The sequence below is a fragment of the Vipera berus genome (genome assembly GCF_964194415.1).
Source record: "Vipera berus genome assembly, chromosome: 1".
Classification (NCBI taxonomy): Eukaryota; Metazoa; Chordata; class Lepidosauria; order Squamata; family Viperidae; genus Vipera; species Vipera berus.
In genome coordinates, this window is record NC_138202.1 from 357,733,580 (window position 1) to 357,749,272 (window position 15,693).

Here is a 15,693-nt window from a genome sequence, read left to right on the forward strand (position 1 = left end):
ATTATTTTGTTTTATTTATTTTATTTTAATTTTATTCTGATGATGTTACCTGACGATGCTCCCTAGTTTGGGTAATGAAATGTGTGCAAGAAAGCAACCAAGGTCAGAGAGCCCCAGGCACCATTTATTTTATTCTGTTGTATTTCTGTTTTTATTCGTTTTTAAGACATTTATACAGCTGCCCACCTTCTAATCATCTCTGCCGGCCAGTCAAAGCCTCGCCTCTTTTTTATTTTAATCTTATTTTATTTTAATATTTACTTACTCACTTACAACATTTATGTAGCCTTCTACATAAGGCAGACCAGACAGGAAACGTACCAGGTGAGTTCACTTTATTTTATTGTAAGGCTGCATTCACAGAATCTTGCAAGTCCAAAAATAAAAAATCACCCACTGTCTGTTTTACATTCTGAGTAGTTACGGAGGATCCCTTACTGAGGTTCTTTCTCTGCCCTGTTATACAACTGAGGACTCTGCAGCCTCTTATCTAATCATTTCATATGCTTTTCCTTTTAAATGTCTTTCTCCCATATCCAGGGGTAGGCAACCTCGGCTCTTTTATGACTCGTGGTCTTCAACTCCCAGAATTCTTCTGCCAGCCATGCTGAGGAGAAATGGAGAGGTTTCCAAGCAGAGCCATGCTGGCTGAGGAATTCTGGGAGTTGAAGTCCACAAGTCATGAAGGAGCCATAGTTCCCCCATGCTGGCTCATGAATTCTGGGAATTGAAGTCCCCAAGTCATAAAAGGGCCATAATTTCCCCCATGTTGGCTGAGGAATTCTGGGAGTTGAAGTCCGCAAGGCATAAAAGCGCCAAGGTTGCCTACCCCTCTCCCATACCATCAAAAGTGCCCTTCCCCCCTCCCCAAGCTCCTCTGTTATAAACCACCCACCAATGCTTGTTTGGGCACGGACATGGAGGCATGTCCTGAACCTGATGCAAAAAGTGGACATATTGGATCTGTCAGACCTGCCCCAACTTGGTCCTTTATGCAACGAAGCCCCTCAAAACTCACAAATTGTAGTGAAAGGTATACTGTACTAATAGTCAAGTGGTTTATAGTATAGCAAAGCCAGAACTGAAGTTCGCGTGCCACATTTTTCCCAGTTAACTTTCCCCGTCCCGTTCCTCCCCCTGGCTGGTGCCTTATTGTCCAATTATGTTTGAATAAGTTGTTTTGGAAACTGTCTTTTCAAAGGTGGGCAGGTTGGGGAGCCATTGCGTTGCATTCCCAGAGCTTTGAATTTGAGACGGGATCTCTGGCAGGTACGATGAGTAGTTAGCCTTACTCCCCTTCCTGACTGGCTCCCTTCCCCCCCCCCCCTTCCCCATTGCTCATGGTAGACTTGACAGCTAGCCAATGCGAAGCTCAAACGTATGGTGGCACTTCTGACACACACAACCTTTGTGCCAGCGGTCACTTTTATCCCACCTCATTTCACAGACGTAACAGAGTTGGAAGGGACCGTGGAGGTTTTGGTCACCACGATGTAAAAAAGATGTTGAGACTCTAGGAAGAGGGCAGAGAAGAGCAGCAAAGATGATCAGGGGACTGGAGGCTAAAACATATAAGGAACGGTTGCTGGAATTGGGTATGTGTAGTTTAACGAAGAGAAGGATGAGGGGGGACATGATAGCAGACTTCCAATCTCTCAGGGGCTGCCCCAAAAAAGAGGGAGTCAAGCTATTCTCCAAAGCGCCCAAAGGCAGGACAAGAAGCAACGGATGGAAACTAAACAAGGAGAGAAGCAACCTAGAACTAAGGAGAAACTTCCTTACAGTTCGAACAATTAACCAGTGGAACAACTTGCCTCCAGAAGTGGTGAATGCTCCAACAGTGGAAGTTTTAAAGAAGAGACTGGACAGCCATTTGTCTGAAATGGTTTAGGTTCCCTGCCTGAGCAGGGGGTTGGACTAGATGACCTCCAAGTTCCCTTCCAACTTGGTTATTCTATTCCATTCCATTCCTTATTCTATTCTATTCCTTATTCTATTCTCAATAAAGATTCTATTCTATTCTATTCCATTCTATTCTATTCTATTCTATTCTATTCTATTCTATTCTATTCTATTCTATTCTATTCTATTCTATTCTCAATAAATATTCTATTCTGTTCTATATTCTGTTCTGTTCTGTTCTGTTCTATTCTATTCTATTCTATTCTATTCTATTCTATTCTATTCTATTCTATTCTATTCTATTCTATTCTATTCTATTCTATGCCTATGCCTATGCCTATGCCTATGCCTATTATTAACCCTCTGCTCAAGCAAAGAGACCATACCATTTTGGACAAATTTATCAATGTTTCTTCTCCAGTGTATCTGCAATTACAGCCAAGCTGCTTTTTTCACCTTCAAATGCACCATTTGGCCAACCCTTTTGCTGCTGTGACGGTGTTCTAAACATTGAAAAAAGAGACCAGTGAGTTTACCATGGCTTTAAACCAGAACGTCTGAGGACATGGAGACTTCTCAATAATTACACATTGCCCTGTGCAGCTGTTTGGCCCAGAAAACACAGCAACTCACTTCTTATCCTCACCCTTGCAAATACAAGTAGTCCCCGGCGTACAATGGTTCATTTAGTGACCATTCAAAGTTACGCCATCACTGGAAAAAAGTGTACTTATGACCCTTTTTTCATCCCCATGGTCACCTGGATCAAAATTGAGACACTTGGCAACTGACTCCCGTTTATGACGGTCACAGTGTCGTGGGATCAGGTAAATCACATTTTTGCCACCTTCTGACCAACCCTGTGATTAACTTAACGAGTGCAGTGATTCACTTAATGTCGGTGGCAAGAAACGGTCGTAAAACGGGGCAAAACCCGCTTAGACGCCATGAAATGCCAACCTCCGAAGGCACCGAGGACCTCATAAACATCTTTAGTGAAAAAATATGGAAAAACAGGGTACAGCAAATCTGGGAAAAGTGCTGAAGGCTTTTCGTTCCACCAATCTGTGGTTGTGAGTCAAAAATTGCGTTTCCAGTGTTCCAAATTAGCTGTTTATAATATCTTCAGTTCCGTCTCCCAAGAGTTACTCATGAAATACAAAGGAGATTAAACTGAATCTGTGCCATTGTGTGCCAAACTCTGCAAGAGGGTGGGATCAAAACCTCCACACTTTGGTCTGTGACTTCTCGTGCTTCTAAATATTTCTAAAACTGAAACTCAGAAATCCAATCGGGTTCACAGCCTTGAACTTTTGGGGAGCCACGAATTATATTGAATTATATTATAAATATATCTTCTTCATGCCCCTCCCCCCAGGATTCAAGGCTGGGGACCAGATTTGATTTCTATGTACCGTATATTAGTCTTTGACAGACAGCCATTCATTTAACAACCGTTTGAAGTTATAACAGCCCTAAAAAAAAGTGATTTAGGACTGGTCCTCACACTTATGACCGTTGCAGCATCGGCATGGTCACGTGATCAAATTTTGGACGATTGGCAGCTGGCATGTATTTATGAAGGCTGCACTGTCCCAGGGTCATGAGATCATCCTTTGCAAACTTCCCCAAAGGGTTTCCAAGGAGGAACACCCGATTCACTTAACGACTGTATGAGTCATGTTACAATTGCAGTGATTCACTTTACAATCGTTAAAAAAAATGGGGTAAAACTTAACTGTCTCGCTTAGCAAGAGAAATTTTATAAGTCAAGGACTACCTGTATAAATCACACAGGGTGAGTCAAATACTGTAGATTACTTTAAGCACAAACTGTAGACTTAGTCCTCGACTTATGACCAATTTCAATGTAGTCCTCAACTTAGGACCAATTTCAAAGACAGGGTGATTGAAATATTGTAGATTACTTTAAGCACAAGTTGTAGGCTTAGTCGACTTACGACCAATTTCAAAGTAGTCCTCAACGACCAACTTCAAAGACGGGGTGATTGAAATACTGTGGATTACTTAAGCGCAAATTGTAGGCTCAGTCCTCAACTTACTACCAATTGCAAAGTAGTCCTTGACTTACGACCAACTTCAAAGAAGGGGTAATTTAAATTATTTACTTAACCAGTACCTGCCATTGACTATTACACACTAACAATTGTGGCAAAAATGGTTGCAAAGTTCAAGTATGACTCGCTTAACAACTGCCTTACTTAGAAACTGAAATTGTGGGTGTAAGTTGAGCTCCACCCCCTCCCCCACCTGCCTCACCTCGTTGTGGCGGCAATGGCGTGACGCGCTCTCCTGCCCCATTTGTGGCAGTGAGGTGGGCCGGAGTGGGTGGGGTCCTAACGAGGGCTTATTTTGGGGGTTGGGCTTATATTAGGGCCACCCCCCCAAAATCAGAGTAGGTCTTATTTTCGGGGAAACGGTTGCAACAGTGAATGCCACATTGGGGATCTGGGTGGCAAACCAGCAATCTGCAAAACATTAAAAAAAAAAGATGATATTTCAGGTCCAAAAGATTAAACCAATCTGACAAACAATAAATAGATACACGTAAAGATACTGGAATACAAAATTTTATGTCTGAAGTTGTAGTCAGGACTTGTCTTCCCCAGTGACCACATTGTAGCAAAACATTTGGTATCAAACATTTAACAAGTCTTTTGCATGACAATCACCCACCGACATGCAATAATAACGTAGTTCGTTTAAATAGGCCTGTATTTATATATTTATATGCTGTATAATGATATATCTATGCATAGGTCAGTTTGTACAGAGTTTCGGATGAGGAAAAAATAAAAGTTTTTTTCTTATGCAAAATAAAAGCATCAACAACAGATCACGGGGGAGTGGAAACCAGCTGGTTTTACACAAACGTGCAAACGAAGGATCGTGAAGAAAAAGGCATCGGATGCCTGCCGATTCGAAACGGATCGGGCCCGCCTGTTCCCACTTCCAAGCAAAAAAAACCTGCCATTCCTTGTTCCGGTGCAAAGTGTTAAAACATTGATTCTACTTAAGTGAAAATATAGAATGGGAAATGGAATATGCCTTTTGCTCTCACCGTTGAAATAGGATTCAGAGATTGTGTTTCTATAAACTAGCGTTTCTCAACCTTGTCAGATTCCAGATGGGTGGACTTCGACTCCCAGAATTCCCCAGCCAGCTGGCTTTAAAATGGTGGACCAACTCCCAAAGTTCTCTAGGCAGCGTACTTTAAATGCATGGACTTCAACTCTCAGAGTTCCCTAACCAGCCATGCTAGCTTGGGAATTCTGGGAATTGAAGTCCATCCATCTAAAAGTTGTTAAGGTGGAAACCATTGCTCCAAATAGAAGTGGCTCCTGCAACATCGAATAGAATAGAGCCGGAAGGGACCTGGGAGGTCTTCTAGTCCAGCCCTCTGCTCAAGCAGGAGAACCCATACCATCTTAGACAAGTGACTGTCCAGTCTCTTCTTGAAAACCTCCAGTGATGGAGCGCCCATGATTTCTGGTGGCAAGCTGTTCCACTGGTTAATTATCCTCACTGTTAAGAAGTTTCTCCTTAGTTTGAGCTTGCTTTTCTCTTTGCTCAGTTTCCAACCAATGTTTCTCATCCTTCCCTCTGGTCCTTTGGAGTGGGTCAACCAAATGAAGACGATGGTTCTTCAAAAGATGGGCTTTATGCTGTTGGAGTTGCCATCTTGCCTTCTTTGACCCATGAGTAGATGCTCCTAACTGGGTACAATATAGCTATAATCCTCACTTAACAAGTTCGTTTAATGATTGTTCAAAGTTATAACAATACCGAAAAAAGTAACTTATGGCCCTTTTTCACACTGACGGCCATTGCAACATCCCCTCGGCCACATGACCAAAATTCAGATGTTTGGCAACTGACTCATATTCATGACGGTCGCCGTGTCCAGGGTCATGTAATCCCCTTTTATGAACTCATAACATGCAAAGTCGATGGGCAAGCCAGAACCGCTTAACAACCGTATTACTAACTTAACAACTTGCAGCGAATCACTCAACAACCGTGGCAAGAAAGGTTGTTGTTGTTGTTGTTAGTTGCGAAGTCGTGTCCGACCCATCGCGACCCTATGGACAATGTTCCTCCAGGCCTTCCTGTCCTCTACCATCTTCTGGAGTCCATCTAAGCTCACGCCTACTGCTTCAGTGACTCCATCCAGCCACCTCATTCTCTGTTGTCCCCTTCTTCTATTGCCCTCAATCTTTCCCAGCATGAGGCTCTTCTCCAGTGAGTCATTCCTTCTCATTAGGTGGCCAAAGGATTTGAGTTTTAGCTTCAGGATCTGGCCTTCTAAAGAGCAGTCAGGGTTGATCTCCTCTAGGACTGACCGGTTTGATCGCCTTGCAGTCCAAGGGACTCGCAGGAGTCTTCTCCAGCACCATAGTTCAAAGGCCTCAATTCTTTGGCGCTCAGCCTTTCTTATGGTCCAACTTTCACTGCCGGACATTGCAACTGGGAAGACCATAGCCTTGACTATACGCACTTTTGTTGACAGGGTGGCATCTCTGCTTTTTAGTGTGCTGTCTAGATTTGACATGGCTTTCCTCCCGAGGAGCAAGCGTCTCTTAATTTCTTGGCTACAGTCCCCATCTGCAGTGATCTTGGAGCCCAGGAAAGAAAGAAAGGTTGTAGAATAGGACAAAACTCGCTTTACGAAAGTTTCCCTTGGCAACAGAAATGTTGGGCTTAACTGTGGTCGTGAGCCAAGGACTACCTGTATTAATGTATGAAGAATACGTGTGAAGGGGTTCAGCTGTGTGACATAAAAATGCAAGCAGTCCCTGGGTTAAGAACGAGTTCTGTTCCCAACTCTGCCTTTAATTCGAATTTTTATGTAAATCAGAGCTTGATTACAGGTAATCCTTGACTTACATGTGAAGTATTAATACCACTTTAATAACGCCTTGGTAAGGCCACACTTGGAATGCTGCATCCAGTTTTGGTCACCACGATGTAAAAACAATGTTGAGACTCTAGAAAGAGGGCAGAGAAGAGCAACAAGGATGATCAGGGGACTGGAGGCTAAAACATATAAGGAACGGCTGCTGGAATTGGAAGTGAAGGATCAGGAGTGACATAATAGCAGTATTCCAGGATCTCAGGGGCTGCCCCAAAGAAGAGGGAGTCAAGCTATTCTCCAAAGCACCCGAAGGCAGGAGAAGAAGTAACGGATGGAAACTCATCAAGGGAGAGAAGCAACCTGGAACTAAGGAGAAATTTCCTGACAGTGAGAAAAATTAATCAGTGGAACCACCTGCCTCCAGAAGCTGTGAATGCTCCAACACTGGAAGTTTTTAAGAAGAGATTGGACGGCCATTTGTCTGAAATGGAGTAGGGTTTCCTGCCTGAGCAGGGGGTTGGACTAGATGACCTGCAAGATCCCTTCCAACTTTTTATTATGATTACCACTATTATTATTATTATTATTATTATTATTATTATTATTATTATTATTATTATTATTACAACCCTTTGTTTAGTCACCGTTCAAAGTTACAACAGCACTGAAAAAGTGACTTGTGTTGCAGCCTCCCCGTGGTCAAGTGATCAAAAGTCCGATGCTTGGCAACTGGCACGACGTACCTAGGACGGTTGCAGTGTCACGTGACCCCCTTTTGCGACCTTCTGACGGACAAAGTCAGCGGGGAAGCCCGATTCGCTTAACAACCGTGTGACTCACTTAACAACGGCAGCGATTCACTTAACCCCTGCTGAGGAAGGTCGTAAACTGGGGCAAATCTCAACACTGTCTCACCTAGCAACAGAAATTTACTCTCAAGAGGTCATTGTAAGTCGAGGACCAGAAATGGGGAATTTTGAGCAGTTCTTTTTTGAGAGTCTTGCATTTTTTAAAAAAAATAATAATAATAATAATTAGAGCAAAGGCCGAAGAAACAGAAACGTCATTTGGGGCAGGGGAGGGTATAATTAGTAATTAGTTACACAGCCCTTTGTGGTGTTGTACAGATTGTCAGGAAGGGCAGCTAAAACACTAGGGACGCCAAAAGTATAGCAAACTCTCGTTGCACAACCATACACACGTGTATAGGTACATACACACATACACGCAGGCACACAAACCAAGAACTAAAATCACCGGAAACATTAAAGGCAGGAAAAATCCCTGCCCCAAATCATCCAACCATCCAAAATGGAATCCAATGTGTCTTCTATAAGAGCAGGGCTATCCAATCTTGGCAGCTTTAAGACCTCTGGACATCAACTCCCAGAATTCCCCAGCCAGCATGGCTGGCTGGGGAATTCTGGGAGTTGACGTCCACAGGTCTTAAAGCTGCCCAGATTGGACGTCCCTGTTTTAGAGAGTTAGGAAACCTGTTAAAAAGTATTTAGAGGCTAATTTTTCAAACCTCGAATTCAGAATATGCATATAAATCACAACTGTAATGCATGCAGGGTTATTTTTTTTCCCCAAACCCACACACTCTCTCACAGACATACCCACAAACACACACGGGGTTCAAGGCATCCCAGAAAAAAAAAAACTCTAGCATGGGTTTGCCAAACCACCAAAAAATAACCAAAAACCAAAACCCCTTTGGATTGGAGTCTCCAGAAAATGAACCATACCCCCTCTACCCAGCCCGGCCCATTTTTCCCCTCTGCCCCAGGGGGCCCTGAATGAATCGCATCCAGTCAAGGCACCCATGATCCCATAATCCCCTCTGTCTCTTCGACGGTTGGCGGGTGAGGTCCCGGGTTCGAGGTTCCAGCAGTCAGTCACTAAGGAGAGCTCCCGGGAGTTCGTTGGTAAGCGTGTGCCATCGTTCGATTTTCTTATCCTTGTTTTTTAAGCAGTCGAACCAGTGCTTCAGGCGTTCCCCTTTGGCGTTGATGCCCAGAACCACACCACCTGGAGGCACAAATGGCAGGAAGAAACGGAGACAAGTAACTACTAGGATGATCAATGACAGCCAGTTTAGTCCAGTGGTTAAGGAGACCCTGAGTTCTAGTCCCGTCTTAGGCACGAAAGCCATCTGGGAGACTTTGGGCCAATCACCAGGAGACGGTGAATTCTAGTTCTGCCTTAGGCATGAAAGCCGGACGGGTGACTTTGGGCCAATCACCAGGAGATGGTGAGTTCTAGTTCCGCCTTAGGCATGAAAGCTGGCTGGATGACCTTGGGCCAATCACCAGGAGACGGTGAGTTCTAGTCCCGCCTTAGGCATGAAAGCCGGCTGGATGACCTTGGGCCAATCACCAGGAGACGGTGAGTTCTAGTCCCGCCTTAGGCATGAAAGCCGGCTGGATGACCTTGGGCCAATCACCAGGAGACGGTGAGTTCTAGTCCTGCCTTAGGCATGAAAGTCGGCCGGGTGACGTTGGGCCAATCACCAGGAGACGGTGAGTTCTAGTCCCGCCTTAGGTATGAAAGCTGGCCGGGTGACGTTGGGCCAATGACCAGAAGACAGTGAGTTCTAGTCCCGCCTTAGGCATGAAAGTCGGCCCAGTGACGTTGGGCCAATCACCAGGAGACAGTGAGTTCTAGTCCTGCCTTAGGCATGAAAGCCGGCTGAGGGACTGTGGGTCAGTCACTCTCTCCTCAGCACAAACCAACTCACTAGCTTATTGTGGGAAAATAGAAGGAAGGTGCCTTGGATATTTTTGCTGTCTTGAGTTATTTGTAAAGATAATAAAGGTAGGATATAAACAAGTAAAATAAAATAAGAGCTCCACAATCTCATAGGATCACATAGATCTTAAAGCATATCGGCTGGGGAATCCTGGGACTTGAAGCCCACCCATCTTAAAGCAGGCTGTGTTGACCCGAGGCACGGCACAGAGGCAACACAGTCAGCTGACGGTTCAAACTGCCCCTTTATTTCTCTGACTTTTCCTCAAATATTCCTACGTCTCTGGCAAGTCCCAGAGCAAAGTGGCCACACACACACACACACACACACACACACACACACAGACACAGAAACCTTCAGTAGACTCTGACTGCAAGCAGTGCACCACAAGGCTGTGAGCACAACAGCTGCCAAAACAAGAAATGCAGCAGAATAAGGGCCTAAAAATCAATTAGTCCAGTTCTGGCTGGATTTTTAAGACATTTATACAGCTGCCCTCCTTCTGATCATCTCTGCCGGCCAGTCAAAGCCTCGCCTCTTTTTTATTTTAATCTTATTTTATTTTAATATTTACTTACTCACTTACAACATTTATGTAGCCTTCTACATAAGGCAGACCAGACAGGAAACGTACCAGGTGAGTTCACTTTATTTTATTGTAAGGCTGCAATCACAGAATCTTGCAAGTCCAAAAATAAAAAATCACCCAGTCTTATTTTACATTCTGAGTAGTTATGGAGGATCCCTCTCTGAGGTTCTTTCTCTGGCCCGTTATACAACTGAGGACTTTGCAGCCTCTTATCTAATCATTTCATATGCATTTCCTTTTAAATGTCTTTCTCCCATATCCAGGGGTAGGCAACCTCGGCTCTTTTATGACTCGTGGACTTCAACTCCCAGAATTCCTCGGCCAACCATGCTGAGGAGAAATTGAGAGGTTTCCAAGCAGAGCCATGCTGGCTCAGGAATTCTGGGAGTTGAAGTCCACAAGTCATGAAGGGGCCATAGTTCCCCCATGCTGGCTCAGGGATTCTGGGAATTGAAGTCCCCAAGTCATAAAAGGGCCATAATTTCCCCCATGTTTGCTGAGGAATTCTGGGATTTGAAGTCCGCAAGTCATGAAGGGGCCATAGTTCCCCCATGCTGGCTCAGGAATTCTGGGAGTTGAAGTCCAGAAGTCATGAAGGGACCATATTTAAACCCTTTCTGAAGTTCCGAAGATTCTTCTCGATAAAAGTCCCACAACACCGCCAACTCCGGTAAATCTGGCCCACTGGCAATTTGGCATCGGGCACCAAATCAATCGGGCAGTCATAAGGCCTCCTTTTCACCGAACACGGCATAGTCCACCAACTCTGCAAGTAGGCCCAGATCCACATGTGTAGACACACCCCATGCGCAGGCGTGCAGGTAATGGGTGGCCCACTTCTCGCCAGGGAAACCACACTTCCCCGGACAACCAGGTGATCTGCAGATCATCAGCCCGTAACCACTCCAGCCCCAGCACCACCGGGAAGCGGGGCACTGCGGCAACATAAAACAGGGCTTCTTCCACATGCGGCCCAATGCGTATGTGAAGGGGTGTGGTGGTGGCAACGGCAGGGCCCAAACGAAGGGGCTGCCCGTCAATCGTCTCTACCAAGACCGGCGGTGACACCTGCTGCTGGGGGATGGACCAGTGCACGGCAACGGCCGAGTCCATGAAATTGGCCGTGACCCCCGAGTCCACCAGGGCCTGGATCTCCACCGCTATCTGACCAGGCATGAACATGCTGCTAGCACAAAGTGCTTCACAAGAGTCGGCAGTGGTGGTGGCGGCTGGCCTGTTGCCAAGTGAGCCCGACCTATGGAGCCCTCTAGGCCGGGCCATGCCCGTTTCCTGCCGCTGCTTTGGGTACCTTAGCAGGACACCTGGCCACCATATGGCCTTGACCACCGCAATACATGCAAAGGCCTTTGTGGGCGATCCTTTTTGGCCCGGCTCAGGTGAGGCCGTGCAGCCCCCAACTGTATCGGCTTGTCTGGAGGCGGTACCGACGGTGACGCCATCTTGATTGGTGCGGGTGAGGCCTCCGTCAGTCGCGCCCGTCGCTGCTCTCTCAGCCACCGGTTTGCCACCTGGGCCCTAACAGGGTCTTCAAACATGGCCCTTAGCTCACGGCAAAACTCGGCATAATTGTCCAGCAGCGGGCTGGGTTGGGTCAGCAGGGTCGTCACCCAACGCGCCGCTAACCCCGACAGCAGGCTGTACAGAAACCCCACCTTATCCCGGTCAGTGGGGAAGTCCTCGGGCCGAAGGCTCATGTAAAGCTGGCACTGCCCAAAAAAGGCTGGAAATTGGGCCCGCAAGCCATCAAATTTATCCGGCACTGCTACTGGGCATTTGCGGCGTGGCCGGGTTGCTTGCAACTGCGCAACCTGCGCAGTCAGGAGGACCACCTGCTGGGCTAACTGATCGTTCTCCGCACGGAGCTGATCCATGGTCCCCCAACGTGGTACGGGAACAAAATGTGATGAGCTGGGGCACGGCACAGAGGCAACACCGTCAGCTGACAGTTCAAACTGCTCCTTGATTGCTCCAACTGTTCCCCAAACGCTCCTACGTCTCCGGCAAGTCCCAGAGCAAAGCAGCGACACAAACACACACACACACACACACACACACACACACACACCCCTTCAGCAGCCTCTGGCTGCAAGTAGTGCACCACAAGCTGCGAGCGCAATGGCTGCCAAATCACAAACTCCAGCAGGGCAAGGGCCTAAAGCAATGAGTCCAGGAAGCAAAGGAACAAGGCAATTAATCCAAGAAGCAAACGAGAAAGCTAGAAGTCCAGGAAACGTCCGTGGGCAGCAGCACACAACCCTCCACGGATTCAGCATTTGTTCCCCACAGCATTTCCTTAAGTCTCAGGTGTGCCTTGTGGAGAGGGGCAGTGTGTGTGTGTGTGTGTGTGTGTGTGTGTGGTGGGTGGGGTAGGGGGGTTCCTTGCTCATCGTCTTGAGCTGTCTCTCATGTTCACTGCTTAGCCCCAGTTGGTCATCCTGCCCGTTCCTCCCTGCTACAAACCGTCCCAATCCTGAAAGGTCCTGGCCTGCCTCGGCCTGCTCCTCCCCATATTCCTGCGAAGCCAAGTCAATGATGCCTCCCCTGTTGGCTCCAGTTCCGGTTCATCTTCCTCTGCATATTCAGGCTCTGACAGCGACATGACACAGGCTGGCTGGGGAATTCTGGGAATTGAAGTCCACCGATCTTAAAGCAGGCTGGCTGGGGAATTCTGGGAGCGGAAGTCCACCCCTCTTAAAGCAGGCTGGCTAGAGAATTCTGGGAGTGGAAGTCTACCCATCTTAAAGCATGCTGGCTGGGGAATTCTGAGAGTGGAAGTCCACCCATCTTAAAGCATGCTGGCTGGGGAATTCTGGGAGCTGAAGTCCACCCATCTTAAAGCAGGCTGGCTGGGGAATTCTGGGAGTGGAAGTCCAGCCATCTTAAAGCAGGCTGGCTGGGGAATTCTGGGAGTGGAGACCCACCCATCTTAAAGCAGGCTGGCTAGAGGATTCTGGGAGTGGAAGTCCACCCATCTTAAAGCAGGCTGGCTGGGGAATTCTGGGAGTGGAAGTCCAGCCATCTTCAAGCATGCTGGCTGGGGAATTCTGGGAGTGGAAGTCCAGCCATCTTCAAGCATGCTGGCTGGGGAATTCTGGGAGTGGAAGTCCAGCCATCTTCAAGCAGGCTGGCTGGGGAATTCTGGGAGTGGAAGTCCACGTGTCTTAAATTTGCCAAGTGTAGGAAGTCCTGACCTAATTGGAGCATAAATGGTGTTTGGTGGACTTAAGAAGGCTTGGAGTGTGTGATTGCAATAGAATCAGAGGCAATGAGAATTGATGTGCTCCACCAGAAAACAGCATTGTGGGGCGCCCCAAGTTCCCATCCAGAGCCACCCCTGATTCAACCTGAGAGTCCAGATTTACCGATAAAGTCGTTGGATTTTCCAATGTCATAATCCCAGACGGTTACTTCCAAGGTCTTTTTGGCCAAATCTCCATGCTTTATCTCATAGCAAAATTCCTGTAAAAGAGAAATTCAGAAGGGAGGGAAATTACTCAATCCATAATTAAATCGCAGGTCTATAGCAGAGATGAACAAGTCTTGGTCGGTTTTTTTTATACGACAAAGCGAGCTGTTGTCATTCACAATTAGAATACAGAATAACATAGTTGGAAGGGACCTTGGAGGTCTTCTAGTCCAACCCCCTGCTCAACCCCTATACCACTTCAGACAAATGCCCCTCCAGTCTCTTCTTAAATGATGGAGCACCCACAACTTCTTTTCCACTGATTAGTTATTGTCTGGAAATCATTGCCTTGGTGGAGCAGTGGGCTAATGCCTCCTTAAGTAACACCAGCTGCCTGCAATTAGTGCAGGTTCGAGTCCCACCAGGCTCAAGGTTGACTCAGCCTTCCATCCTTCCCAGGTAGGTAAAATGAGGACCCAGATTGTTGGGGGCAATTAAGCTGACTTTGTAATAATGCCGCTTGGGGTGTGTGTGAAAGGCCTAATAAGCAGGCATATACATAGAATGAAGGCTACTGCTAAGCTTGTAAACCGCCCTGAGTCTTCGGAGAAGGGCGGGATATAAATGGAATTTTTTTTAAAAAATTGTGTCCTCCCTTTCTTTTAGGGTAAAAGAAGCAAGGGCTAAGAAATATAGACAGTCCTCAACATATAACGGTTGATTTAGTGACCGTTTTGAAGTTACAATGGCACCGAAAAAAAGTGAGATATGCTCGATTTTTCACATTCGGGGTGGGGATTATGGGGAAACGTGTCACGTACCAGCCGTTACAGAAGTCTTTCTCAAACTTTACCATTTTAAGAGTGGACTTCAACTCCCAGAATTACCCAGCCAACAAGCTGGCTGGGCAATTCTGGGAATTGAAGTCCACCCGTCTTAAGATATTGCCAAGATATTTGATGCTCTGTTCTGGTCATCATTTCAGAAAATAGGCTTGCAGAGATATTTAGAGATATTAAAGAGATATTTGCAGCTCCATCCCGGTTAATCTTTCAGAGACATCCATCCCAACGTTCTCCTTTTGACACAGAAAATATCCCCTGCAGGCATACCTCATTAAATTCAGGGTTGAGGGTTTTCTTCTTAACGGCGGTCTTATGCTTAGATTTCTTGTCCTCGTCCGGTTTCAAGTAGCTGCAAAGAAAAAAACATCCAGTTCTGTTACCGGGGCCGTAAAGCAGGTTTCAGATAATAACAGAATAACACAGTTGAAAGGGACCTTGGAGGTCATCTAGTCCAACCCCCCGCCCAAGCAGGAGACCCTACACCATTTCAGACAGATGGTTGTCCAACCTCTTCTTAAAAACCTCCAGTGTTGGAAAACCTCTGGAGGCAAGTCGTTCCACTGGTTAATTTCTAACCATCAGGAAATTCCTCCTTAGCTCTTGGTTGGTCTTTTCCTTGACTAGTTTCCACCCCTTGCTTCTTATCCTGCCTTCAGGTGCTTCGTAACACAGGCAGTCCTCGACTTACGACCACTGTTGATTCCCAAAGTTTATGTGGCTAAGTGGGAGAAATTTGTTACATGAGTTTTGCCCCATTTTATGACTTTTGTTAAGTGAATCACCACAGTTGATAAATTAGTCACACGGTTGGTAAGTGGATCTGGCTTCCTCTATTGACTTTGCTTGTCAGAAGATCGCAAAAGGGGATCATGTGACCCCCGGGACACTGCGACCGTCATAAATGAGTCTGTTGCCAAGCGTCTGAATGTAAATCAGGCGACCATGGGGATGCTGCAACGGTCATAAGTCTGAAAAATGGTCGTAAGTCACTCAAGCGGCTTTCAGCTCCAATTAAAAGCTTAACATTCCTTTCTTTACTGGAGGGATCGTTGTCTGTGGATCCAAAAGAACCAGTTGCTTGGGTCCCTGATCACTGCCCTGACCCTAGGCCAGAGGTAGGTAACCTTGGCTCTTTTATGACTTATGGACTTCAACTCCCAGAATTCCTGAGCCAGCATGGCTCCGCATAGAAACCTCTCCCTTTCTCCTCAGCATGGCTGGCTCAGGAATTCTGGGAGTTGAAGTCCACGAGTCATAAAAGAGCCAAGGTTGCCTACCACTGCGAGGAGGACATCAGTGGCC

At 46.5% G+C, this 15,693-nt stretch overlaps 1 protein-coding gene across 1 annotated transcript in view; it reads right to left on the reverse strand.

Moving 5' to 3' along the window:
* Nucleotides 1–8,672: 8,672 nt before the first annotated feature.
* The window catches only part of DOC2B (double C2 domain beta), a gene marked incomplete at both ends in the record, with an annotated part of 134,274 nt that continues 127,253 nt past the window's right edge, over nucleotides 8,673–15,693 (reverse strand). Inside the window, 3 exons of the mRNA XM_081346709.1 lie at nucleotides 8,673–8,809; nucleotides 13,503–13,599; nucleotides 14,659–14,740. Of these exons, the coding sequence (XP_081202835.1) occupies nucleotides 8,673–8,809; nucleotides 13,503–13,599; nucleotides 14,659–14,740 (316 nt within the window). The remainder of the gene's footprint in view (nucleotides 8,810–13,502; nucleotides 13,600–14,658; nucleotides 14,741–15,693) is intronic.